The sequence below is a fragment of the Pseudorca crassidens genome, chromosome 1 (assembly GCF_039906515.1).
Source record: "Pseudorca crassidens isolate mPseCra1 chromosome 1, mPseCra1.hap1, whole genome shotgun sequence".
NCBI classification, from domain to species: domain Eukaryota; kingdom Metazoa; phylum Chordata; class Mammalia; order Artiodactyla; family Delphinidae; genus Pseudorca; species Pseudorca crassidens.
This window is the reverse complement of record NC_090296.1, coordinates 93552978-93578659: the sequence shown is the minus strand read 5'-3', so window position 1 is coordinate 93578659 and position 25682 is coordinate 93552978. Positions and strand designations below refer to the sequence as shown.

The window sequence follows — 25682 nt, the reverse complement described above, 5'->3', positions numbered from 1 at the left end:
CTATGAACGTTGGGGCACATGTAGTTTTTTAAATTAGAGTTTTCTTTTTTTCTGGATATATGCCCAGGAATGGGATTGCTGGATCATACAGTAGCTCTACTTTTAGTTTTTTAAGGAACCTCCATACGATTTTCCATAGTGGCTGCACCAATTTACATTCCCACCAATAGTGCAGGAGGGTTCCCTTTCTCCACACCCTCTCCAGCATTTATTATTTGTAGACTTTTTTTTTATTAAGAAAAATCTGAATCTTTTATTTTATTTTAAAAATTTTATTTATTTTTTATTTTTGGCTACATTGGGTCCTCGTTTCTACACACGGGCTTTCTCTAGTTGTGGCGAGCGGGGGCTACTCTTCCTTGCTGTGTGTGGGCTTCTCATTGCAGTGGTTCCTCTTGTTGTGGAGCATGGGCTCTAGAGTGCAGGCTCAGTAGTTGTGGCGCATGGGCTTAGTTGCTCCAAGGCACGTGGGATCTTCTCGGACCAGGGCTCGAACCCGTGTTCCCTGCATTGACAGGCGGATTCTTAACCACTGCGCCACCAGGGAAGCCCAACTTATAGGCTTTTTATGATGGCCATTCTGACTGGTGTGAGGTGATATTGCATTTTGGTTTTGATTTGCATTTCTCTGATAATTAACGATGTTGAACATCTTTTCGTGTGCCTATTGGCCGTCTGTATGTCTTCTTTTGAAAAATGTCTATTCAGGTCTTCTGCCCATTTTTTGGCTTTTTTGGTGTTGATTTATATATTTTGGATATTAACCCATTACTGGTCAAATCATTTGCAAATATTTTCTCCCATTCATCAGGTTGTATTTTCACGTTGTTGATGGTTTCCTGTACTGTGCAAAAGCTTTTAAGTTTAATTAGGTTCCATTTGTTTATTTTTCCTTTTATTTCCTTTGCTTTAGGAGACAGATCAAAAAAAATATGACTAAAATTTATGTCAGAGAGTGTCCTGCCTATGTTTTCTTCTGTGAGTTTTATGGTTTCTGGTCTTACATGTAGGTCTTTAATGCATTCTGAGTTTATTTTCATATATGGTGTAAGAGAATGTTCTAAGTTCATTCTTTTACATGTAGCTGTCCAGTTTTCCCAGGATCAGTTATTGGAGAGGCTGTCTTTTCTCCCTTGTATATTCTTGTCTCCTTTGTCGTAGTAAATCCCACCATTTAAAGTGTCCAATTCAATGCATTTAGTATATTCATAGTTGGTAACCATCACAATAATTTTAAAACATTTTAATCACTACCATCCCCTCCTCCCATACAAAAAACAAAAAAAAACCCAAACCCTGTTCCCCTTAGCTGTCAAACTCTGGTAGCTAGTAATCTACCTTCTGTCTCTACAAATTTGTCTATTCTGGGCATTTCATATAAATGGAATCCTATAATATGTGGCCCTTTGTGACTGGCTTCTTTCACTTAGCATAGTGTTTTCAAGGTTTATCCATGTTGTACCTTGTGTCAGTACTTCATTCCCTTTTATTATGGAATAATATTCTGTTGTACGGTTGGATGGATGGAGATACAATAAACTGAGATGGGGAAGACTGAACGGGAAGCAGATTTTTGGAGAAAGACTAAAATTCTGTTTTGTAACATGTTAAGTTTGAGGTGCCTAAGAGCCATGCAAGCTTATTTGTCAGGTAGGCAGTTGGATGTAAGGTTTTGGAGCTCAGAAGGCTGGCAGGGCCTCATGGTATAAATTTGACACAGCGTTTATACTTATAAGAATATCACCTGGTAGCATTTAAAGTCATAGAAATGGATATGGCCACCGAGGAAGAAAGATGAGAGGAGGGCAATCCCCTGAAGCATGCCCACATTTAAGGGCCAGATGGAGGAGACAAACAGCCAGAGACCTGGCAGTAGGAGAAGGAGGGGCGATGTCTTGGAAGGAGTAACCACCAAACTCCACCCCGAGGACAAGGAAGATGAAGATTGGAAACAAACCAAATAGTCTGTTCTCTTCGGCAACCTGAAAGCACCCACTCACTTTTTACTCAGAAATAAAGCTCCAAGAGTAGTGTTTCCCCTCCCCACAGTAGTTTCTGCACATCCCTTTACAAGCACATGCATACACAGCCTTTTAAGTCCTAAACGTGTTAAATCTGGGTGATGTTTCAATTTTTGTTTTTTTGGTTTTTGCTTATCTGCGTTTTCTCATCTCTCTACAGCAATAAGTATTATGTAGTAACAACAACAACAAAAATCCATCGTGTTAGATGATAACGTCTGTCTGTTCCTGAGCACAGCGTGGCCAGAAAAGCAGCATCGCTGTAAGTGCCTGTTTCTCCCTCCCTGCCATGGACAGGGACGCAGTGGCAGGAATGATAATAATCTTTGCTACTTATTCTGCACACCCTTGCCTTTGTTCTGGGCTACTGAGCTGGGAGCTTTGTGTGAGGCTCGGGACCTCTTGTATGAATCTGGGACCAGAAAGAAATGAGGGCTCTTTACCATATCCACCTGGAGGCTGCCTGCTAAGTGCACTGTTTAATTTAGAGGTGGCTTTTATCCTAGATCTCTGGACCAGCTAAAGTTGTGGTCACTGTTCCCAGCAAGGACTGGGGGGAGGAGGGGTGGAATTAATTAAACATAGAGGAAGGGCCACTGAAGGGCGGAGCTAAGGTGGAAGAGAGGAGAACCCTTTAAATAAAGGGCGCACATGGGCTGCCCAGGAGCACACCCTCCACCTCCTCCGTGTTGTCGGTGAGAAGGAGCTAAGCCCCAGGGAGATGTTGGAGCCTGAGGAGTACAGAAGGAGAGGTGAGCACGGGCATCCCTGGCCCTCTTCCCTGCTGCCACTCTTGTAGGAACTGCTGCTTAGATTTTGGGGTATCTTTTTTTTTTTTTGCGGTACGCGGGCCTCTCACTGTTGTGGTCTCTCCCGTTGCGGAGCACAGGCTCTGGACGCGCAGACTCAGCGGCCATGGCTCACGGGACTAGCCGCTCCGTGGCATGTGGGATCCTCCCGGACTGGGGCACAAACCCGTGTCCCCTGCATCGGCAGGCGGACTCTCAACCACTGCGCCACCAGGGAAGCCCTTTGGGGTACCTTTTGACTGGAGTGTTAGAATTGCCTTCTGAGAGTTGGCTTCCACAAAATTTTTCCTGAGAAGGGAATGTGGGATCAGAGTTTAAAACTTTTCTCAACCTCTCTTTCATCCTCCCCCTCATACACCAACTCTCATGTGCGTCCACACTACTGTGCCAGGCTTTTCCTTTCTTCTTTCCCACGGAATAGGGGATTTGGGTTTCTGAAATACTAAATGGGTACAGGGGGATTATTCATGTTCTGAAGTAGAAAAGAATTTCCCTAAATCTTCTGCAGTCATGCAAAATCTCATCTTCCTTCCTCTTCATTTCTCTATGTGTGAATCTGTCTGTAGAGTTCTTTCATTTAGTCATTCGTTCCATAAATATTTAAAGAGCACCTACTCTGTCTCAAGCCTTGTGTGATGAGCAAAACCAAATGGTTGTCTTGTCTTCAGGCACGGCTGTCCTAAGAGGGAAAGTAAGTAGTTGCTTATAATTTCTCTCTCCATAAAGTTTTATATCCTCATCCCCTCTAGTAGGTTATTTTGCCTAAAATTTCTTTGCTGTAAGGCATGGTCCCATGTTAAAATCCAACTTTTCCTCTCTTTCATCTACCCAGACATAACTCACTAAGTGGCTATCAGTCTTTTTTTTTAAAAAAAAAAAACCTTTTTATTTTATATTGGAGTATAGCCGGCTAACAATGTTATGATAGTTTCAGGTGCACAGCAAAGTGACTCAGCCATACATATACATGTATCCATTCTCCCCCAAACTCCCCTCCCATCCAGGCTGAATGACTATCAGTCTTTACACTTCAGTGGACATTAGCTTATTCCATTGCTTTCCAAAGGCACTCAGCCGAGAGCTGGTTTTATTGGCTGTGGATGTTTATCCTGTGAGTGGAACACAAAAACATTCCATGTGGTCCCTGGGTAAGTGGAGGGCTAGGTCCAGGGCTCTCAGAGCTCTGGAGGGATGCTGCTGCAGTTATGAAAGGCATCGGGCCGTTGGAGGGTTGGAGGAGAGCACAAAGAAGAGAGAAGGGTGCTGGAAGTTTTCACAGTTTTGTCTGGGACTGGTCCTGCTTATAAGAATTTTGCATGAGCTGATGCAGTTGGGAAGACATCGGCTTCCCTTTCCTTGTCTCTCTCGCTCTTTTGCAGGGGGAAAAGGAGGCTAGTGAGTACTAGGGAGGAATGATAGATATTGAGAGAGACACAGAGGGGGAGATGAACACACAGACACAGACACAGAGAGGAAGAGAAGCAATGAGAGAGAGAGAAAAAGAGACGGAGATGAAGAGACAGAGGCTCTGAAGACAGAGACCCTTTCCTGGAGAAATGAAAGGGAAGAAAGAATAGACAATTTGCGGTGGCTTCAAGTATTCGACTTGGCTGTCTTTCTTCCTTATTCTTTTATTCATTCATTTGATAAAATTTGTTGAGCATCTGAAAACTGTTCTAGGTACTGAGGTATTGGTGGAGGCAGAGCGAGGGAGATAAATTGGTTAAGACATGGCCCTGCATTTCCCCAAGATTTCAGGCTAGTGCAGGGTTCTTAGTCTGGGCCTGTGGTTGTGCTTTGGGGAGTCCATGAACCTCAGAAATTACACACAAAATTGTGTGTATACAAGTCTACCGTTTTAATCAGATTCTCAAAGAAGTTCATGGGTCCAAAAATGTGGGGAATTACTGGTCCAATGGGAATGGTGAACAAATACATTTTTTACCTTTTATCAGAACCTAGTGTGGGAGCTTGCCATCTGTGCCAACAAGGAGTATAGGGGGTGTGTGTGCAATTTCTGGATAGAAAGAGCCGCAGCGCTTCTACTGAATCTGTAAGGTGATGAATGCATAGACCCTCTGTTTTTTGAGAAGAAAAGAAAGGTGGGAGAGCTGATCAAGATTCATATGGCAAAGGGAAGGGGAGGAAAAAGAAATCCTTTACTTTGTTGTTAGAGCTTGATGCCTTGGAGATTTTCCCTCTTATTCATTTATATAGAGTCACACACTCCCTCCATCACTCATTCACTCCTTTGCACACTTTTAAATTTTTTAATTGAAGACAAGCTGTCTGCTGGGGGTCAGACCCTCCACCATTCAGCCCATGAATCCTTCTCCTTCTTCACCCAGTCTCCTGATCCCGATGCTGGGGCGACGGGCACACATTGGCCAGGCCCAGTCAGGGGACATGAGCCTGGCTTCTCTGCCTCCCTTGTAGGAAAGGAGATGGTGGATTACATCTGCCAGTACCTGAGCAGCGTGCAGGAGCGGCGGGTGACTCCAGATGTGAGGCCTGGCTACCTGCGGGCCCAGCTGCCCGAGAGTGCGCCTGAGGAGCCCGACAGCTGGGACAGCATCTTTGGGGACATTGAGCGAATCATCATGCCCGGGGTGAGACGCAGTCACCACAGGGTGATTCTGGATGTCGGGGTGTAGGTGGGGGGGGGGTCGATGGGCCTGGAAAGCCTTGGGTAACCCTAAGATAAGCCCTCAGCCCCTTGGCCACCGACATCCCAGACTGTCTTCTGGGCATATGGAGGGCCAGGACTTTGACTGAAGTTAGGTTTCTGGTGCCAGGGCTGACCTGTAGAGTTGGGTAGGGAGCAAGACGGAGTAAGAACTGCATCCCAGGGCCTGTCTGACAGAAGGGTGGAAGTCGGATGGGATGAGGTGAGTAGTGAAGATTGGGCCCGAGGGGGAAGGACGAATGTGGGAAGCAAGATGGAGAGAGGAGGTGGGAGATGGTCCCTGAAGCCCCCTTTGGCAGAGCCAAGGAACTCTCCTACAGAATCCTGAGATGTGCCAAAGGGAAGGAGGGAAGCCAAAGCACACCTCTCCGAGGGTACCCCGGTTGTCAGGTTGGGTGGGCCGGGAAGCTGAGCGAGTCCTGGTCAGCCCCCTCCTTTCTCCTCCATGAAGTGGGAACCCTGTCCTTCCTAACCAAGGGAGGTCTCCTGATTGAACTGCTTTTCAGGAGTAGGAAGGAGCTTTTCCTGAATCATCTATACTCTCAGTGACAAGGGGCATAGCCTGGTGACAGTGCTAGTGGGGCCAGGGAACAGACAGAGGCTGGCTGAAGCCTGGGGCTTGTGCTGAAGCTGCCGTGTGCTGTGACAATGTCCCCGACCACCAGGAGCTGGGCCAGGCGCTCCTGCTGAAAGTGCACCATCCTCCTCTCACGGAAGGGCTGCCTTTTATTGTGCTCCATGCCACGTGCCAGGCACTGTACTAGCCACATGGTGGACTGGCTTGTTTTATCCCCAAATGACCTTACGATCCATGTTTTATGAAGAAACTGAGGCTCAGAGAAGTTAGTTGTCTTCCCAGAGTCACAGGTCTCCCTGCTTGGGGCACTGGTGTCATGAACCACGTGTGTCCAGCAGCTCTTCCCCAGGATGACTTGATATTTGCTCCCATCATCCCCAAAGAGCTTTGGACTTAGATGTGATAGAAATACACCTGGAGGCAGGGGTGGGGGGGATATTTCTGTTTTATTTCAAACACAGACAGAAAGTGATGGCAAGTTTGTACAAAGCCAAATATTCATCTCTCTGACCATTCAGCCTATTTTGTAAGCATATTTTGAAAATTTCGGTATCAGTAAAACTCTACCGGGGAGGCTAGCTCCACAATAAGATTATCTCATGGATTTCATTCTGTAAAATGTAATCTGTGGAGGGGCCAACCGTAATTTGGTAGTGAGACTGAAAGCAGCTGTCAGAAGAGATGGAAATGAGCTGATTCATTTGACTGAAAGAAATTCCAGCAGTTGCTGGGGGTGCAGTTAAAGAGGCTCATTTCTGGACCAGGAGGTCTGTCTGTTTTGATAAGCATTCCTCTGGCTTATCTTATCTTATGTATCTTATCAGAACAGACAATTGCCTCTTGATAGGACCAGGAGGTGGAAGTCCTTCTCTGGGGTTTCCAAAATACTGTCACTAATCACATCAGTAATGAAGACCCAATCTTTCATCTCATCTCTCAGGCTGCAACAGCCTCTGAGAGTTGGCCTGAAAGCCGTTGGCCCTTTGCTTTCTCATTAGGGTCAGCGCCTCCTTTAAAACTGGATTAATTTTCCCCTCCATGCCACCTCCTAGACACAAGGAGAAGAAAAACTGTCTTTTTGCTTTAATTCCAACCCTGGTTAGAGAAACCCCACCTACTCTTAATGAGGGAGGGAGAGTAGAGCAAGGGGAGAAGGCAGGGTGCCACCCTGCTTAGGTGCTGGGCTGCAGAGTCAGGCAGCCCTGGGTTTCTGACATCTGTCCCTATGAGGTATATGTGATCATGGGGATGCTGTCTCTCTCCACCAGCCCCAACTGTTATCTGTAAAACAGGGATAACGTTAGAACCTACCTAATAGGAGTGCTGTGAGAATTAAACAAGATAAAGCATAGAAAGTGGAAGATATTGTCATTACCTATGAGGCCGTCTGCCTGGTGAAGGTTGGAGGAGGAGGTCTGATTATCTAAGAGTCAAGTCAGGATATGTGATATGTCCATCACCATGTGATTAGCTTACCGTTAACATTAGTGCTTTACATTTTACAAATTTCCTCCCAGCCTGATCCACACAACAACCCCAGGAGACAGGATTTATTTTATGATGAGAAACTGAGGTTGAGAGAGGTACAGGAGAGAATCCTGGTTTTATGAGGTGGGGATTGGATGAAAAATTTGGGACCCGCCCCCTTAAGAAAAAAAATTAAGAATGGATCTTGAAAGAGACAGATGCAAACATGGGACCTTGACGCTTAAGTTCATTAGCTTCACAATAAGTCTACGGGGTCACACAGCTGGTTACGGCAGGGGTAGGACTGGAACCTGTGTCCTTGGGCTTAAATCTTATGCTCCTTCTACCATACACACTGTCCAGGACATCGTCCTTGCTCTTAAAGGGTTAAAGGGATTTGTGTACACGAAATAACTCGATAATACACTAAAATGTTATCTCATGAGTTCTCAGTAGCGTGAAACATCTCGAATGAGAACATTCCATGGGCTCGGGGGAAGGGATCAAAGGCAGATGGGGACCTGGGGAAGGGTTCATGGAGGAAATGAATATTTAGTGGCTTTCTAAGAGTTAGCAGATTTTGGAAAGTCCCATCTGTATAAGAAGTGCCTTCCTGTCAGGGGACACAGCTTTGCTCAAAGACATGAACGCAGATACGAACAGGGTATGATTGTAGAACAGTGAGATGAAGCCAGATTAGATAATCAGTGAGGCCAATGAGCCACCGAAAATGTTTCTGAGAGCAGTTGTAGGAGGTCCTTCCTGTCCACGGGCCCCTCCTTTCGTCCGGTTAATCTGACTGTGGGCTCAAGGGTTAACCTGGAGGCAGTTTCCCATGCCCTTGGGCTGGTACTTCTGTCTTCTAGTCTCCTCTCCCCATCCCCACTGGGAAGCTAAGGACAGCTTTGAACCCAGGCACACTGTCCCTCTGCAAGAGTGCATGCCCAAAGAACTCTGGATACTTTTTGCAAGAGACTGGATGAGACAAGCAACCTGCTCTTCCAGAGCTCACAGTCTCCCCTTCCTCTTATTACTGGGTAGGAGCAGTGCGGGGGGTAAGCTTTGGAGACTAATGCAAACACTACCCAGAATCCACAACTCTAATTCCCATAGCAATTTTCATCTTGCATATTCCCTTCTGGTCTCTGCGTGTGTGCAAAGCTCCACTGATGAACTAGCTCAGAATGTGAGAAACGTGGGTAGCAAGAACACTGTGACTATGCCTTACTTTTAGGGATTTGTGCCACTTGTTGGTTGTCTTAAAAGTGTCAGCCAGTCTCTAGAGTGGGTGCTGCCCCTTGCCAGGGAGGGTCTCTTGAAGAGGAAAGCCTCCGGTAACTGCCCCTGGTGCCACCCGTGTACATGCTCTGCTTCCAGGTGGTACACTGGCAAAGCCCCCATATGCACGCCTACTACCCAGCTCTCACCTCTTGGCCATCACTGCTGGGAGACATGCTGGCTGATGCCATCAACTGCTTGGGATTTACCTGGGTGAGTAACCATGGCTGCAGTTATAACCAGTGGAAAAGTGGACATGGCAGGAAGTGAAATCCTGGGGCAGACATATTTTGTCCGGATCTCTGAACAGGGTTTCAAGTTCAATATTAACAATGGCTACATTACTTGAGCTTAAGCTTTATAAAAATGATCTCATCTTATTCTTCAACCCTGTGAAATTATGAGTAGTGGCCCCATTTTGTAGGGGCGAATTAAGAAATGAAGGCTTGAGTAATTTATCTCTCCAAGACCACATAGTTCATGAGACAGAGATGAGATTTGGACCAAGATCTGGTTATTGCCACAATTTGTTACACTCTCTAAACACTTTGGTGCCTGTGGGTACAGCCTTCCCCTTGCTCTTGTCTTTGAGGGGTTAGGGATATGCCCTAAGGCTTCCCTTAATAACCCCTTAAGCACCAATCAGTTTTAAATTGTGCCACAAGCCTCCTAGAACAGCTCTCTATTTTAAGCCTGAACTGTTATAGGATGTGTGTGTGTATGTGTATGCGTATGTGTGTGTGTGTATGTGTGTGTGTGTGTGTAGGGGTGGGTGGGTCGAGTGGGTTGGAAGCTGGGAGACTTGCTATCTTTTCCGGGAGGAAGTGCTTTCTTTCTTAGTCTTAAAACTTCCCCCTGGCCTTTAGAATGCTTTCCAGCTGGGTATTTTAGGGACTTTGGGGGCCAAATGGAAGCAGTCATTTCTAGGACTGTTTTTCTATCGGGCCTTGGAGTCGCAGGAGAATCCACCTCATTGAGGATGGCATGAACCAAAGCCCCACATTCTTTCCCCTTTCTGGTTTGGCAGAGGATGAAGGCACCACAGGATCTAAAAGTGACGCCTTCTCCAGGGACAAGACAGTCCTGGAGAGGGTCAAGGCAGAGACGGATGTGTTTCTGGGGCTGGTGGGGACATCTTGGTGCCCTGGGGCACTCCAGATGACATTGCTTTCCCTCTTTCAGGCTTCCAGCCCTGTGTGCACGGAACTGGAGATGAATGTCATGGACTGGCTGGCAAAAATGCTGGGACTTCCAGAGCACTTCCTGCACCACCACCCTGGCAGCCAGGGGGGAGGCGTCTTGCAGGTGCGTCCATTGGCAAAGCTCCTCCTAGCATAGGGACTAAGTAGGGAAAGATAAGCCAAACTTGCCCGGGTGATTCTCATGTTTTCCATGGAGTTTCCCCCATGTCACTCACACCACCACCATCCCTGCCAGCACCATCACCATTACCATCATAACTCTCATGACTGACACCACCATCACCGACGCCACCAGCTCCACCACAGTCCCCACTCCCACCTTTGCTGCCACTACCATCTTGACTTCCATTGCCTTTATACCATGGCCATGACTGTCTCCACTCTTCTTTTAGTTTTTCTTTGAAAAAAATTAAAAAGTCAACACATTATCACATTTCTAGTATTACTTGATTCAAGTTTCTTAGTTTATAATCTGACATCTCCCCTCTCTTGTCCCATTTTACACCTTATGGTAAGTAGAAAAGAGAAGGCAAGTAGAGACTTCTTTCCCTCCCCCTTAGGTCCAGGAGATTTTTGGCAGTGAGAGAAATTAACAATATAGATTGATGTATCTTATAATCCTGTCTTTTGAGTATCTGTCAAATGACAGTTGTTCAAATATTTCTTTTGTTATCAAGAGTAGTGCAGCATAGTGGAGCTTGAGGGGTGCCTCCTGTAAACTGTGCACATTGCTAGGTACTTTTGCATCTATAAACCCTTGCCATTCATGAGGGTTTGGTTCTGAGACCTTTGAGAACCCCCAGATTCTTGAATTATTCTGTAATGTGTAATTTTCTTGATTTTATGATATATAAGATAGAGAAATAATAATCATTCCTTCAAAAGGTGGATGTGAGGATTCAAAGATTTCTTCTATTAAATAAAAATAGCCATGCTGCCCTGAGATGAGAACTGGAAAGTTTGCTGGGCCCATTTGCTAGCTAAGTGACTCCCTCTGTCACTCCAGTCTTTTACCAAGATTAAAATCTGACCCTCACAAGAAAGACAAATTACTGCATGTTGTGGACCTTCTGGGTTGTTAGCAGATAGTTATAGCTTCAAATATTATATCTGGAAAAACATGCTAAATGCCTGCTGGGCATGATCTTGCTTTTCATTTAATTATCTCAAGAACCCTGTAGGTAAATAGTGTCATCCCCAATTTTTGAAATAAGAGCACTGAAGCTCAGAGAGGTTAAAAACTTGCTCCAGGTCACACAGCTGGTAAGTGGAAGAATGAGGATTCAAACCTGACCCTGTCTAAATCCAAACCATGCTTTCTCCTGTATCCATCAGCCACATGAACTTGGTTTAGTTCTGTAACCTCTCTGAGCATCACTATTCTCATAGGTAGACAGGAATCACAAGTGTCGCAGGTTTGATAAGGAGCAAATGCGATAGCAGAAAGTGTTTTGTGAACTGTGAATAGCTGTACAGATGGAAGGTGGTCTTATTATATTATTATTACTATTCTGCTGGCTTCCTTATTGTGGAGTAATTTTCAGCCACTGAATATCTTGTGGGATCTGGTCTATAGCATTTCCTGTGACATGGTCTCTAGGCTTTTCAGCAGGGAGCAATCAGCTGTAGGTCACCTAAGGATTTCAAGAAGCAAAGACACCAAAGACTGAGCAAATGAATGATGAGAAACCATCAAGATTTCTGTGAAGTTGCTGAGGTGGCCCCCAGGATTCCCACAATCATGGCCAGAGCAAAATCCTACCCAACCCTTTTTTGGTTAATCAATACTCCCACTCTGGTAGGCAGCTAACGGGATGCTCTCTATTTTATAAATGGAAACGAGCCTTCTGGAGGGGCAATATTAGCTCAAGGTCACAAGAGCCATCGGCAGCAAAACTGAGGCCAAAGTTATCTCTCAAGTAGGCCAGGACCCTCTCTCTCTGGGATATCTCTGTGGAAACAAACTCCATTTCCACACCTAATACATTGAAAGTTCTTTTTTTTTTTTTTTAACATGGGAAGCGAACATATCTACAAGCAGACTTGTATCTAGCATTCTCTGAACGTTCTCTTTTTGGTCTTTGTGGCCTAATAAAGATGTTGAAAATTTGCTTTCATTACTTCCCTGAAAATTATAGGAGAGGGAGGTGTCCCAGGAATGCATAGGAAGTTGTGAATGTAGAATGTACAATAGGCATGTGAGCTGGGGGGAAGGGCAACTCCTTAGGCAGGAGCTGTGTACTTCCTCAGGAATAGCTATTAAACACACACACACACACACACACCCCTACAAAACCTGGGGCAGTTGCCAAGGGATTACATGGAGAGGCTGCCACTGGGAACCTTCTTCCATTGCAGGGCACAGTCAGTGAGTCCACCTTGATCGCCTTGCTGGCAGCAAGGAAGAACAAAATCCTAGAAATAAAAGCGTCTGAGCCCGGGGCGGATGAGTCTTCCCTGAACGCCCGGCTTGTTGCCTATGCCTCCGACCAGGTGAGTTGCCCAACATAAGCCAAACCTTCAGGTAGGGCTTGGCTTCTGGAGTCTTAGTCCTTGAGTGATTTCCCTGTAGACATGAGCCCGCTGGGTTCAGGGCAGCCCAGGCCTCAGAGGTTGTCCAAGGAACCCTGGAGGAAGACAAACGTCAAATGCTGTGTTTGCTTCCCTTCGTCTGGTTTCAGCAGTTTCTGGGAGTGCTCATTCCAGGATGACTCTGCTAACAGCTTTCCATTGTCATTCTAGGCCCACTCCTCGGTGGAAAAGGCTGGTTTGATTTCTCTGGTCAAGATGAAATTTCTGCCTGTGGATGACAACTTCTCACTCCGAGGGGAAGTTCTTCAGAAAGCCATCGAGGAAGACAGAGCGCAGGGCTTGGTGCCTGTCTTTGTAAGTCAGACCATGTTCTGAGCTTAGAATGATAGAGCTGGGAGGTGAGGAAGGAGTTTTGTCAGAATTCAGGTAAGTAACGTGCTGCAAACAAGAGCAGAAAGGTCCTCAAATACAGTGTCTTACAAATTATGAGTTCGTGTGCTAGGAAATAAATTTTGTGGGTCAGAACCAACATTAAAAGAAGAAGAAGAAAAAAGGAATAGGACGGAAAATATGAGAGTACGTTCCTGTGTTGAGAATATGCATTGTTTGGTAAAACTTTTATTTCAGATACACATGTGTATATGTCCTAGGTTGCTATACAAAATGTATTTCTTACTGTGGGTCATGGTAAAATACAGTGTGAAACATACCCTGTTCTAGTGGAATGGGTGGGGTTGATAATATCTGTGAAGAAATCTTTTTTTTCAGGCCAAATGTGTCACACGAGCCCACCTTCCCATGTTAACTTCCTCTGTTTTCCTCCAGGTCTGTGCCACACTGGGGACCACTGGGGTCTGTGCATTTGACCGTCTGTCAGAGCTGGGCCCCATCTGTAAGTGTCTGCCCTGTCTGGCTAGGAAGACAAGTAATGAGTTTTAAAATGTTCCCTAGAGCAAGAGCCTGGAAGCAGCTCAGTGCAATTCTCTGGTCCCTCCGTGGTCAATGCACAGAGCGTAGGAAGAGCCACCAGAGGTCATGAGTACCTTCTTCCAGGTAGCCAGGTCACTGCTTTTCCCAGTGGTGGGACCAAGGGTTAGAGCTGACCCCCTTGCATCCTGTCCTCAGAGGCAACAGTGGGAGGACCTCAGGTCTCTCACTCTCTCACTTGTATGTTGAAATCTGCTTAAAGCAGGACATATCTGAAACACAGGGTGAGTGAGTCATAGTGGAATATTTTCTAGTCTAGGCTGAGAAAATGAAAATGAAAAGGTAGGGTAGGGGAAGCCACGGGGTGAGGGGGAGATAAAGACAGAAATGAAACCCAAATGTGATTGTTCAAAATCCTCAAGCGAGAAACCCACTAGGAAAGAGAGACACCCCCTCTCTAATATTTGTATTAGATGCATTAACATTGCTCTCTGGGCCAGTGGTAAGTTGGTTTCTGTTCCAGAAAGCTCTGGGTGGAGGCCAAGAGGGTGTCGACCCTCTGGTCGGTGAGAGAAAAGGCCAGGGTGAGGCTCTGTAGGCTCTCCCTGCAGGGGTGGCCGTGCCTCACTCAGCCCCACTCCTTGCACTGACACCCTCCCCCCATGTCCACATGCCTCCGTGTCTCATTCAGCCATGGGCATCCTTTCCCAGCCCGTCCCTTGCAGCCCCCCAGCTGGATGGGCCAGAGAAGAGATGCCTTTTAGCTGGCTGGTGGCAACCCACTCCCACCCCCAGTGCCACCCCCAGTAGGTGATGTTTGCCTCCTCAGGTGCCAACGAGGGGCTGTGGCTCCACATCGATGCTGCCTACGCAGGCACTGCCTTCCTGTGCCCTGAGTTCCGGGGGTTTCTGAAGGGCATCGAGTACGCCGATTCCTTCACCTTTAATCCTTCCAAGTGGATGATGGTGCACTTTGACTGTACTGGGTTCTGGTGAGTGTGGCAGCCAAGCTCCCAGCCTGTGGGGAAGCCATCCTCAGCTACTAATGCCCATTTGGCAACCCACAGGGTCAAGGACAAGTACAAGCTGCAGCAGACCTTCAGCGTGAACCCCGTCTACCTCAGGCACGCCGACTCGGGTGCGGCCACCGACTTCATGGTGAGTGGCCAGGAACGGGCAGCACGGCAGCCTCTGAGACGGAAACGGCCTGAGTCTGATGAGGGTCTCCTTCCCTCACCCGATGAGCCCATCCCATAATATTGCCACTGTGTACCTTTGGTTTCAAGCTGTGCCTAAGCATATAGAATGAAACCCAGAAAACTTTAAAAACCCTAGAGAATGAAACCAACCTTTGAGGTAGGATGCGAGTTTCCTGAGTATTTGTGGCATTTAAAAATTCTCCCAATTCCCTTCTGCCTCTGTCCTGGATAATCTTCTCTGCTCACTCCCTAACAGCAGGGCAGGGTGGAGAATTTCCATGGATAGGAAAAGAGGCTCCTTCCTTAAACTGTTTTCATCCTTTTGTCCCCATCGAGGCACTGTGGGAGGCTCCACAGTGGGGATGGGGCAATAGTTATCCTTCCCGAGGTTCTAGATGCCTCCAAGCATTCCTGCCTTGCCCACTAGCTGCACCTCAACCTCTAGACCCTGCCCACATTCTCAATCTGTACTATCTCTTGGGGAAACAACTTCTTCAGGTTTACTCCTCAGTTTGAAGATGAGCCCTTCCTTTAATTGTAGGGGAGACAGGGATGTAAACTAATAAGTTACATATAATGTGGTCAAGGCTAGGCAGAGTGAGACGAGCTTGATTTGGAATTCCATACCAGCAGTGGGCTTTTGGGAGTCATAGTGGACCTCTCTCAGCCTTGACTTTCTCATCTGCAAAATGGGCATGGTGGCACTGATTTCACAGGGTATTGTGAGTCTGCAATGGGAACATACATGTAGATCACTTCTTACTGGGAATGTGGTACCTGCTTAATAAATGGTAGGTGTGATATTTCTAAAAGCTCTACTTTTAAGCTGCAGAGATTTGTTATACAGCGAAGAGGTTAAAAACACAGATGAACTGTGTTTGAATTCTGGCTCCTCCATTTATTAACTTGTGTGGTCTTGGGCAAATGGCTTAAGCTATTTAGGTTTTCTCACCTCTAAAATGAGGGTGATAATAACAGTACTAGCTTCTTAGTTAGGCTTGCTGTGAGGAATAAATGAATTAATACAGTGAAGCACAGAGAGCAATGTCTGCCATCTGGGAGTCATTCTTTGTGAAGAGATGGTTCTGTCTTCTCTCCTTGGGCTAAAGTTTCTTGCCCTTTTTTAGTCCTAAAATAATCACTGCATCATCTCTTGATTATATTGGTCATTCCCCCTCGGACCAGTTCACACTTTCTTTAGATTTTTGTTTTTAAAGCTTTTTTATTGGAATTTCAGGCAGTAAGCTTGTAGTGGCTGGGGAGGACCCTCCAAAGGTTGATAAAAATAGAAGAATAATGGTTCTTTCATCTCCACTGCCCTGTCTGATGGGTTTTCAGCACTTTTTGAATTAAAGAAATTTTCACAGCAGCCCAAGGGCCAGATATCTTTAGGGGTAATTCTAGGTTTCTCCCCTGAGTGTGAAACAATGTCCATTTTTCTTTTCTTTTTTTAAAATTAATTAATTTATTTTTGGCAGCATTGGGTCTTTGTTGCTGTGCACGCACTTTCTCTAGTTGCATCGAGCGGGGGCTACTCTGTTGCAGTGTGTGGGCTTCTCGTTGCGGTGGCTTCTCTTGTTACGGAGCACGGGCTCTAGGCATGCGGACTTCAGTAGTTGTGGCTCGCCAGCTCTAGAGCACAGGCTCAGTAGTTGTGGTGCATGGGCTTAGTTGCTCTGCGGCATGTAGGATCTTCCCGGAGCAGGGCTTGAACCCGTGTCCCCTGCGTTGGCAGGTAGATTCTTAACCACTGCACCACCAGGGGAGCCCAATGCCCATTTTTCTATAAGTGAACTTGGATCATCGTAACTTAAGAGCATTTTCTTCCCTTGGCCCATTTTGGATTTTATGTTACTTTTTTGTGTTTTTGTTTTTTGTCCGCAGCGGTATCTCAGGATCTTTTTGTGGTTCATTCCCATCAGTTTGGAGATTTTACAGTGCTCTCTCTCTTCCAGATCACTTCTAGAAATATTAAATTATACTTTTCTTAGCACTGGTCCAGAATGTGCTACTTTATCTTTTCCTTCCCTCACCTCTAATCCTATGGATTTAATTTTTAAGTCTCGAAGAAACTCCTAGAAAACTGAAGCTGCTGTCTGTTATGATCCTGGGGGTCTTCACTGCTACTTTGCCCCTTGCTCCAAGCTCTTTTTCACCCAGGTGGCTGAAGCTTTAAATAAAAGCCCAGCCAGGGCTTCCCTGGTGGCGCAGTGGTTGAGAGTCCGCCTGCCGATGCAGGGGACACGGGTTCATGCCCCAGTCCGGGAAGATCCCACATGCCGCGGAGTGGCTGGGCCCGTGAGCCATGGCCGCTGAGCCTGCGCGTCCAGAGCCTGTGCTCCACAACGGGAGAGGCCACAACAGTGAGAGGCCTGCGTACCACAAAAAAAAAAAAAAAAAAAAAAAGCCCAGTCATTTTGAGATGAGCCAGAAATAGAGCAGCATCCTGGGAGAGAAGACTTAGGGACTTCATCCCTTGGGCCCTGGAGCCACCTAAAATCAGGGCTGGATTCTTCTGACATCAGGAAGCTCCCTCACCTCCCCCCAACTAGTGGAGGGGGAATTGTCTTGTTCTTGGCTGTGAGACCGGCAAAACCTTGAAAGGATGTAGAGGAGACTTGGGAATGGCTTGAGTTAACGAAGAGCCATGTCCAAATTTCCTGTTCCAGCAGAAAAATATCTGCTAGAACCACCCTGCTGGGTCAGCATGGATTGGTTTTGGAATACTGACAAGAGGAACAGCTGGGGATATGGTCAGACTATAAAGAAATCAAAATTAAAATCATCTCTGCCTCTCATTTAATTGGCTTGTGAATTATTGTAGTCAATTGGCCATAACCATCTGGAAAACAATGTTTTCAGAGGCCACTATTATCCATTCATTAGTCTCCATCTGGAGTGTCCATCTAACAAAGGGTGGAGTTGACGCTCTCCCTGTTACAGGGAAAAGAAAGTCCCCATGCTGGTCCTCAGCCCTGGAGTTTTTTGCTTGGAAATCCAAGGATTAGTACTTGATATAGAGAAACATTGTCCATCAACAATGTTGATGTTGGACAAGGGGTCATGTCCAAGCTGTGCCTGGGTCAGGAAACTGGGACAAAGGATGAAGGTGTGCACAGTTTTGAGGATTAGGCAATCCTGTGGAGGAACAGATAAATATTCGATGGGAAAAATATTTATTTTTTGTCAACAGAAATTGTGGTGATGCTTTCTGACATTTGAGGAAGAGGTTATTAGAAATCACACTACTCATCAGAATAATTGCAAATGTGTGCTAAACCCTTTGCTCTGTTTACAGATCAGAGAAATCGATTTGGAATTGGTTTGAAAATTTTCAGACCTTTGGTGCCCGAAACCTTGAACTTTAAGCTCTGTTGAATTTGGTCATCAGGAACAGAGAGTCAGTTTTAGTCTAACAAAGGCCGAGATATAGATGTTTATTTGCAGTCTGAGGGCTGGTGTCCTCCTGAGGGCATAGAACGTCACAGGAAAAATAAGGTCAGGACAGTGAAATTAAATAATAATCATCTTGGTTCTAGGCAGAAACACCATTGTGATTTGTGGCTCACATTTTTATCATCTAAATAGCCAGGACTTATTGACAACTTCCTGTGAAGCTCTTCACCCTGGTTCTCCTCACACCACATCCCTGGAGGTGCTGTTCATTCTTTGTCTCACGAGGAGCCAGTGAGGCGGCAATGCCCAAGTAAGAGGTAGAGATGGAGGAGAAACCCAGGTCTGTGAGGCTCCAGCATCTGAGCTCCTGAACCCTATACTTTACATTTTTGTGGGGAAGAGAAATCAAACTCTATTTTCTGCTATTCAAGGTAGATTAGGTTCTTTTAGAAAAAAAATGTATTGCCCCTATCTTGAATTTCAGCCTGGAATGAAATTTTTTTTTTTTTACATCTTTATTGGAGTATAATTGCTTTACAATGGTGTGTTGGTTTCTGCTTTATAACAAAGTGAATCAGTTATACATATACATATGTTCCCATATCTCTTCCCTCTTGCGTCTCCCTCCCTCCCACCCTCCCTATCCCACCCCTTCAGGCGGTCACAAAGCACCGAGCTGATCTCCCTGTGCTATGCGGCTGGTTCCCACTAGTTATATACCTTACGTTTGGTAGTGTATATATGTCCATGTCTCTCGCTCGCTTTGTCACAGCTTACCCTTCCCACTCCCCGTGTCCTCAAGTCCATTCTCTAGTAAGTCTGTGTCTTTATTCCTGTCTTACCCCAAGGTTCTTCATGACATTTTTTCCCTTAAATTCCATATATATGTGTTAGCATACGGTATTTTTCTTTCTCTTTCTGACTTACTTCACTCTGTATGACAGATTCTAGGTCTATCCACCTCATTACAAATAGCTCAATTTCGTTTCTTTTTATGGCTGAGAATATTCCATTGTATATATGTGCCACATCTTCTTTATCCATTCATCTGATGATGGACACTTAGGTTGCTTCCATCTCCTGGCTATTGTAAATACAGCTGCAATGACTCTTTTTGAATTATGGTTTTCTCAGGGTATATGCCCAGTAATGGGATTGCTGGGTCGTATGGTAGTTCTATTTTTAGTTTTTTAAGGAACCTCCATACTGTTCTCCATAGTGGCTGTATCAATTTACATTCCCACCAACAGTGCAAGAGTGTTCCCTTTTCTCCACACCCTCTCCAGCATTTATTGTTTCTAGATTTTTTGATGATGGCCATTCTGACCAGTGTGAGATAATATCTCATTGTAGTTTTGATTTGCATTTCTCTAATGATTAATGATGTTGAGCATTCTTTCATGTGTTTGTTGGCAATCTGTATATCTTCTTTGGAGAAATGTCTATTTAGGTCTTCTGCCCATTTTTGGATTGGGTTGTTTGTTTTTCTGTTATTGAGCTGCATGAGCTGCTTGTAAATTTTGGAGATTAATCCTTTGTCAGTTGCTTCATTTGCAAATATTTTCTCCCATTCTGAGGGCTGTCTTTTGGTCTTGTTTATGGTTTCCTTTGCTGTGCAAAAGCTTTGAAGTTTCATTAGGTCCCATTTGTTTATTTTTGTTTTTATTTCCATTTCTCTAGGAGGTGGGTCAAAAAGGATCTTGCTGTGATTTATGTCATACACAAAAATAAACTCAAAATGGATTAAAGACCTAAATGTAAGGCCAGACACTATCAAACTCTTAGAGGAAAACATAGGCAGAACACTCTATGGGATGAAATTTTTAAAGCAGCATTTAAAGCAAAGTGTCTTCTCCTTGGTCCAGGGTCATGGACTTGGTTTCTACCTGTGCTGCTCTTAGACAAGGGTTTGGTCACATGACGAGGTAGCCTTTGTGTATCTTGCCTTGGCTTCTCCTTAGCAACAGCCTCGGGCATCATGGTGACACTGTGCATCCCTGGAGGGTTGTGCAGACAACAGATGATAAAGCTCAGGAGTGTGTGTGGGAGGAGCAGGGGTCCCTGTCTCTAACCATGGCACTGTGCTCCTTTGTTCTAGCACTGGCAGATCCCCCTGAGCAGGCGGTTTCGCTCTATTAAACTCTGGTTTGTGATCCGGTCCTTCGGGGTGAAGAATCTTCAAGCGCACATCAGACATGTATGTAGTGGGCAGGCCTTGGGAGGAGCCCAGGCTCGCTTTGTGGCCTAGTGGGGAGGAAGGCTGGTTTCTGCTCTGCAGACCTTTCCCGGGGGGATGTGTGATGTATGGCTCAGGTGCCTGGGCCTGTTTGTGAGCTCCTGGGACTTGATGATTCAGGGCAGCCGTCTGTTTGCTAGCTAGAGGATCACTGAGCAGAACATGACACTGAGGGCTGTCTGGTGTCTGTCCCCCACCTGACTGTCTCACCGTCCCTTCTGCTATCATCGAGCACTGGGGAGGGATGGCCCGAGAGCCTAGTTTGCAGAGAAGGAAATAGAAAGTAAATCAAAGGGCAGCTTGTGGCCAGGGTAGGAGCCTATCTTTTAAAAAATTACTCTGATTGTCATGGCTATCTGAAAATTTTAGTCACTATTATGGTTATGCCAGAAACAGGGCTCGCCTGGCTTGGACATGTAGACCTGCAAGTCTGGAACAAACATCCCTGCATGATGTCAAGAGGTATTTACTGAAGGCATATTTGGTACAATTTATTTCAACTCAATTCAACCACACAATTATTGTGCTAGGAAAGAGACCCAGAGGTGAATGAGACAGGCACAGTCCCTCTGTCATAGGCTTCATGGAAGGGGTGGAACTTAACTAAGAATTTTGGTCAGCAGCAATTTTCTCTCATTTTTATGAGTGCCTATGAGAAAGACAAAGTTATTGATAAATACAAGAGGGTTACTCCAAAGATGTTGTCCTTTGTTCCTCTGCGTGTCTTTCCCTGGCCACATTTCCTCTAGGGAATTCCGTCCTCATTAAGCAAACACAAGGCCAAGTGCAGTGGTTGAATCAGTATGTATGATTGGCTTACTGTTGGTAACTTTACATTTGTTATCAACATCAAGGTGTTGGTTAACTGGATGTTTATCAGTGAGTGGCTGTCACCCAGGGACATTAGGCATTTTTGCTCTCTCTCTATCCTCAGACTCAAGACGGGAAGTAGGTAGCTGGGGGATGAGGTGCTGGAGGTTACAGGTTATCATCTGGTTCCAACTCAGGACTGGGTATTCAACGTGCAGGTGCTGGCTAATTACCCTCATGCTGCCTCTCCCAACTCAAAGCCCTGAATTCCCATCGTCTCCCCTTCGCCTACACTAGGCCCAGACTCCTGGGCCCGGCTTTCGAGGACCCAGTTATCAGCCTCTAAGCTCAGGCTTCTCACTGACCCGTTCCAGCTCCATCCTCAGTGTGCCTCTGCACCTTCACCTGTGCATTGCCCTCTTCCATTGCCCTCTCTTCTCCAAATGTTGCTAGTGGATTAAGTTCCGCTTCTCCCAGGAGCTTCCCTGACTATTCCATCTGCCCTCATCTCTGCTTGCTCGGCATTCCTAGGACCACCTACTCAAGCACACCTACAAAACTGAGCTCTAAAAGCTACCAATGTCCCACAAAAGTAAAGGGTGGAACTAAAATGAAGTTGTTTGATGTGAGTTAATTTTATCTCTCCAGCTTGACTGCGATCATAATTATTTTTACTTGCACAGTGTCTTAAAGAAATAACTTATAGGGTTTCATTAGGTTCTTACAACAATGCTTGGGGCAGTCACCCTGATGAACCCCATTTTATGGGTGAGGCTCAGAGATGGTAATTGCCCTGCTTAAGAGAGGAGGGCCTCCTTTCTTTACAGTTCTGGGCTATTTTCTATTATGTGAGCTCTTGAAAGTCATATAAAACCAAGTTGTGTATCTCCCTGTTATAGATTAGTGCTTTAGAGAATGGAATATGAGTTTGATATTTTAGTTCTACCCTTTACTGTTTGGTGACCTTGGACAAATTATTTAAACTTTCCGTGTTTGCCTTCCTAATTTATAAAATGAGAAAATGATAATACCTCTCTCAAAGGTTTATGGTGATGATAAATAATACACATAAAGCCCTTACTTAGTGCAAGACCTAATATTCCACTAAGTACTCAAATATTTCCTATTCCCACTTCCTTTTCCTCCCCCTTCCCCTTTCCTCTTCTTCTTCTTCTCCTTTTCTCCTCCTCCTTCTCCAATTTTTCCTTCTTCCAATGATAATAATTCAACATTGTCGTCACCATCATCTCCTATCACCTACCATAAAAGGGGTTTGTAAATTATTTTTTTAAAGACAGATAGTACATATTTTTGGCCTTGCAGGCCATATGGTCTCTTGTGAGTATTCAAGTCTGTCATTGTAGCACAAAAGCCGCCATACACAGTACATTAACAAATAGGCGTGGCTGTGTTCCAAAGGACTTTATTTACAAAAAAACGGGTGTGAAGGAGGTGGGGCTCTATTTGGCCTGGGGGCTGCAGTTTGCCCGCCTCTGCCCTAGGATGGTACAGGGCACTGGTTGTAGCCCTGCTTTCATCTCCCATAAAGGTAGGTGGTTTCTGGTGGCGGGGTGCTGCCTGTGCTCTTTTCTCTCTCCTCTGGCCCCTCTTCTCTCTTGTTGCCAAGAGCATGTGTTACAGGAGACAACAGAGCATGGCAGGGGGTGTGCTTGGCGACCAGAGACCTGCATTCTGCCGCTGCTACCTTGGGGACGCCACTTTCCTTTGTCTCTTTCTAGAAAATGAAGAGGTTGAACAAAGATGACTTCTGGCTCTCTTTCCTTCCTCAGAAGTATCAGTTTCATGGTCTTTGGCTAGCCTGATTCTGGATCTGTACCTGAGATGTCTTACTCATGTAGACTTGAGAACCATTTACACAGAAAGATCTCACAATTGGCAGGACAGGATGGAAATGGGCCTGGAGGGAAGGAGGCACACGGGAGAATCATGACAAAATTAGAAAGTAAACTGCAAAAGTATAAAACAGTGAGAAAACATTTAGCAGGCTGCTTTCCCAGAGAGGGCCTTATGACTTGACAATGAAAAATGCTTAGGGTAGGGATTGGAGACCCTTTTAAACAGACCATGCAGTGGAGAGAGAAAGTGGTTCTGGATCGGGTTTGTAGCAACTTGTTAGCTGAACCCTTTGACTTCTCTTGAAATAGAGTACCCAGTATGAGAACCAGGTGATAGCCATTACTTAGAAAATATTTTCTTGAGATCCTTCTGGATTCCTGGAGAAATTTTTAAAAATGAAAGAAAGGGCAAGTCCTGTCCTTGTTTAGTTAGTAATACTAAGTAAAAAAAAGAGGAAATTAAAAAATTATAACTTCAATGAAAGATTAATATGGTACAAAGCTTTAAAACATTTCTATTGTGGTAAAATATAGATAACATAACATTTACAACTTGAACCATTTTTAAGCATACAATTCAGTGGCATTAAGTACACTCACAATGTGTGCAACTGTCACTGCTGTCTATTTCCAGAACTTTTCCCATCATCCCCAGCAGAAACTCTGTACCCATTAAACAGGTTTAAAGCCTTCTCCATGGTGTACATGGGTATGATATGTAAAAATATGTTCTTTGTGGAATGTCAGAAAAAAGGGGATGAGGGGCATTTGAGGTGAAAAGGTCTGAGAGGCAAGGGGAAGATGTCAACTTAGGATATGGGGGCAGGGCTGCTGACAGCTCACATGGTGCCTTTATGTACAGGAGAAACAAAAGTCTCTTCCTCTGAGCATTTGTAGCCCGTAAGAGGCACCTGGCTGGGAATGCAGAACCTGGTCTGGGTTGTGGCCCCTGCTAGCCCTCTTGGCTTGTCTGTAAGCCAAGATATGTGAAGCCGGGATATGAGGGCATATCCTTGATGGCAAAGCACATGTCTTCTGGGACTTCCCTGGTGGTCCAGTGGTTAGGACTCCACGCTTTCACTGCCGAGGGCCCGGGTTCAATCCCTGGTGGGGGAACTAGGATCCCACGAGCCTTCTGGTTCTGGGAATGGATTGAAAGAGGCCCCTGAGACATGAGTTCTCAGAGTGGAGCTAATGTGACAAGAAATAGGGAGCCATTGGAGGTTTTATAGTTTGGAATATGAGCAAAATCAAATGGAGAAGAAAATCAGGCAGAAGCCACTTAGGTCTCTTTGGTTCAAAGATGTGACTGGTTTAAACCCGTTTAACAGTGTGGAAGTTTACGCACGGTCGTCTCTTGCCTGTTATTAATCTCAGTTCTCTCGATGTTCACAATTCCAGGGTACTGAAATGGCTAAGTATTTTGAATCTCTGGTCAGAAACGAACCTTTCTTTGAAATTCCTGCCAAGAGGCACCTTGGTTTGGTGGTTTTTCGTCTAAAGGTAATGCCATCTTCCATCTCATGTGAAGGATGTTATTTGGTAATTTTCAGCCTCTTGGAAATGTAAATACTGGGCTTCTGGAGATGCTTACAGGGAATGTGATACAGAGTTTACTTCTCTTTATCCTTCAAACAGGGTCCTAATTGCCTCACAGAAAGTGTGTTAAAGGAAATAGCTAAAGCTGGCCGTCTCTTTCTCATCCCAGCCACTATCCAGGACAAGTTGATCATCCGTTTCACTGTGACATCCCAGTTCACCACCAGGGATGACATCCTGAGAGACTGGAATCTCATTCATGATGCTGCCACTCTCATCCTGAGTCAGCATTGTACTTCCCAGCCTAGCCCTCAGGGGGGGAACCTCATCCCCCAAACCAGGGGCCCCAGAGCCTTGGCCAAGGAGCTGTCCTTTCCATCTGTCAGCAGGGCAGGAGATGACCCAGACCAGGCCAGGAAGGTCATCAAGCAGCCTCCACATGTGGGAGCCAGTCCTGTGAGAGGGGAAGGCAGCCGCCACCTTGAAACCCTGCTGGACCCACTTGATGACTGCTTTTCAGAAGAGGCCCCAGACCTCACCAAGCACAAGCTGTCCTCCTTCCTGTTCAATTATTTGTCTGTGCAGAATAAGAAGGCAGTGCGTTCCCTCAGTTGCAACAGCGTGCCTGTAGGCGATCAGAAGCCACTGCCCACAGATGGCTCTGTGAAGAATGGCGGCTCCTGCCGGGTCAGAATCTTTTCTAGGTTTCCAGAAGAGATGATGATGCTAAAGAAAAGTGCCTTCAGAAAACTAATCAAGTTCTACAGTGTCCCCAACTTTCCTGAATGCAGTTCTCAATGTGGGCTCCAGCTGCCCTGCTGCCCTCTGCAGGCAACAGTTTAGACCAGGGGGTTCAGCCAGGGTCCATGAATGTGTTTCAGGGAGTCTCTGAAGCCCTCAAAATTGTATGCTGAATTTATGTGCTTATGTTTATGTGCATTTTTCTTGGGAGAAAGCCAATGATTTCTTATCAGATTCTCACAGATGTTCATGACCTATGATAGGATACAAATAGAGAGTTTAAGCCAGCATGATCCAGAAGATTCCAGCACGCTGGTCAGAGAGAAAGGGTCTAGGGTGGTGTATTGACAGGCAGCTTCTGTGGTTTAGCTTGTAACACTGAAATTTTCAAGTTTCATGAAATATA

General features: G+C 45.6%; 1 protein-coding gene across 2 annotated transcripts; it reads left to right on the top strand.

Annotated features, from left to right (window-relative positions):
• The first annotated feature begins 2742 nt into the window (after positions 1 to 2742).
• On the top strand, positions 2743 to 25682 carry HDC (histidine decarboxylase). Of its 2 annotated transcripts, XM_067751199.1 has the most exons (12): positions 2743 to 2773; positions 5267 to 5439; positions 8938 to 9051; positions 10021 to 10143; positions 12399 to 12533; positions 12783 to 12926; positions 13398 to 13464; positions 14329 to 14491; positions 14567 to 14657; positions 20193 to 20291; positions 24398 to 24499; positions 24635 to 25682. In XM_067751199.1, the coding sequence occupies exons 1-12, from the start codon at positions 2743 to 2745 to the stop codon at positions 25376 to 25378; spliced, it is 1986 nt and encodes a 661-aa protein (XP_067607300.1). In that variant the 3' UTR covers positions 25379 to 25682. The 2 variants fall into 2 exon arrangements, with proteins under 2 accessions (XP_067607300.1, XP_067607396.1); XM_067751295.1 differs by lacking the exon at positions 20193 to 20291.

Excerpts from the sequence above, each read along its gene's own strand:
- HDC (XM_067751199.1), top strand. The coding sequence starts at position 2,743 with ATGTTGGAGCCTGAGGAGTACAGAAGGAGAG. Across the intron at positions 12,927-13,397 it reads AGGGCTTGGTGCCTGTCTTT|GTCTGTGCCACACTGGGGAC; the intron begins GTAAGTCAGACC and ends GTTTTCCTCCAG. Across the intron at positions 13,465-14,328 it reads GTCAGAGCTGGGCCCCATCT|GTGCCAACGAGGGGCTGTGG; the intron begins GTAAGTGTCTGC and ends TTGCCTCCTCAG.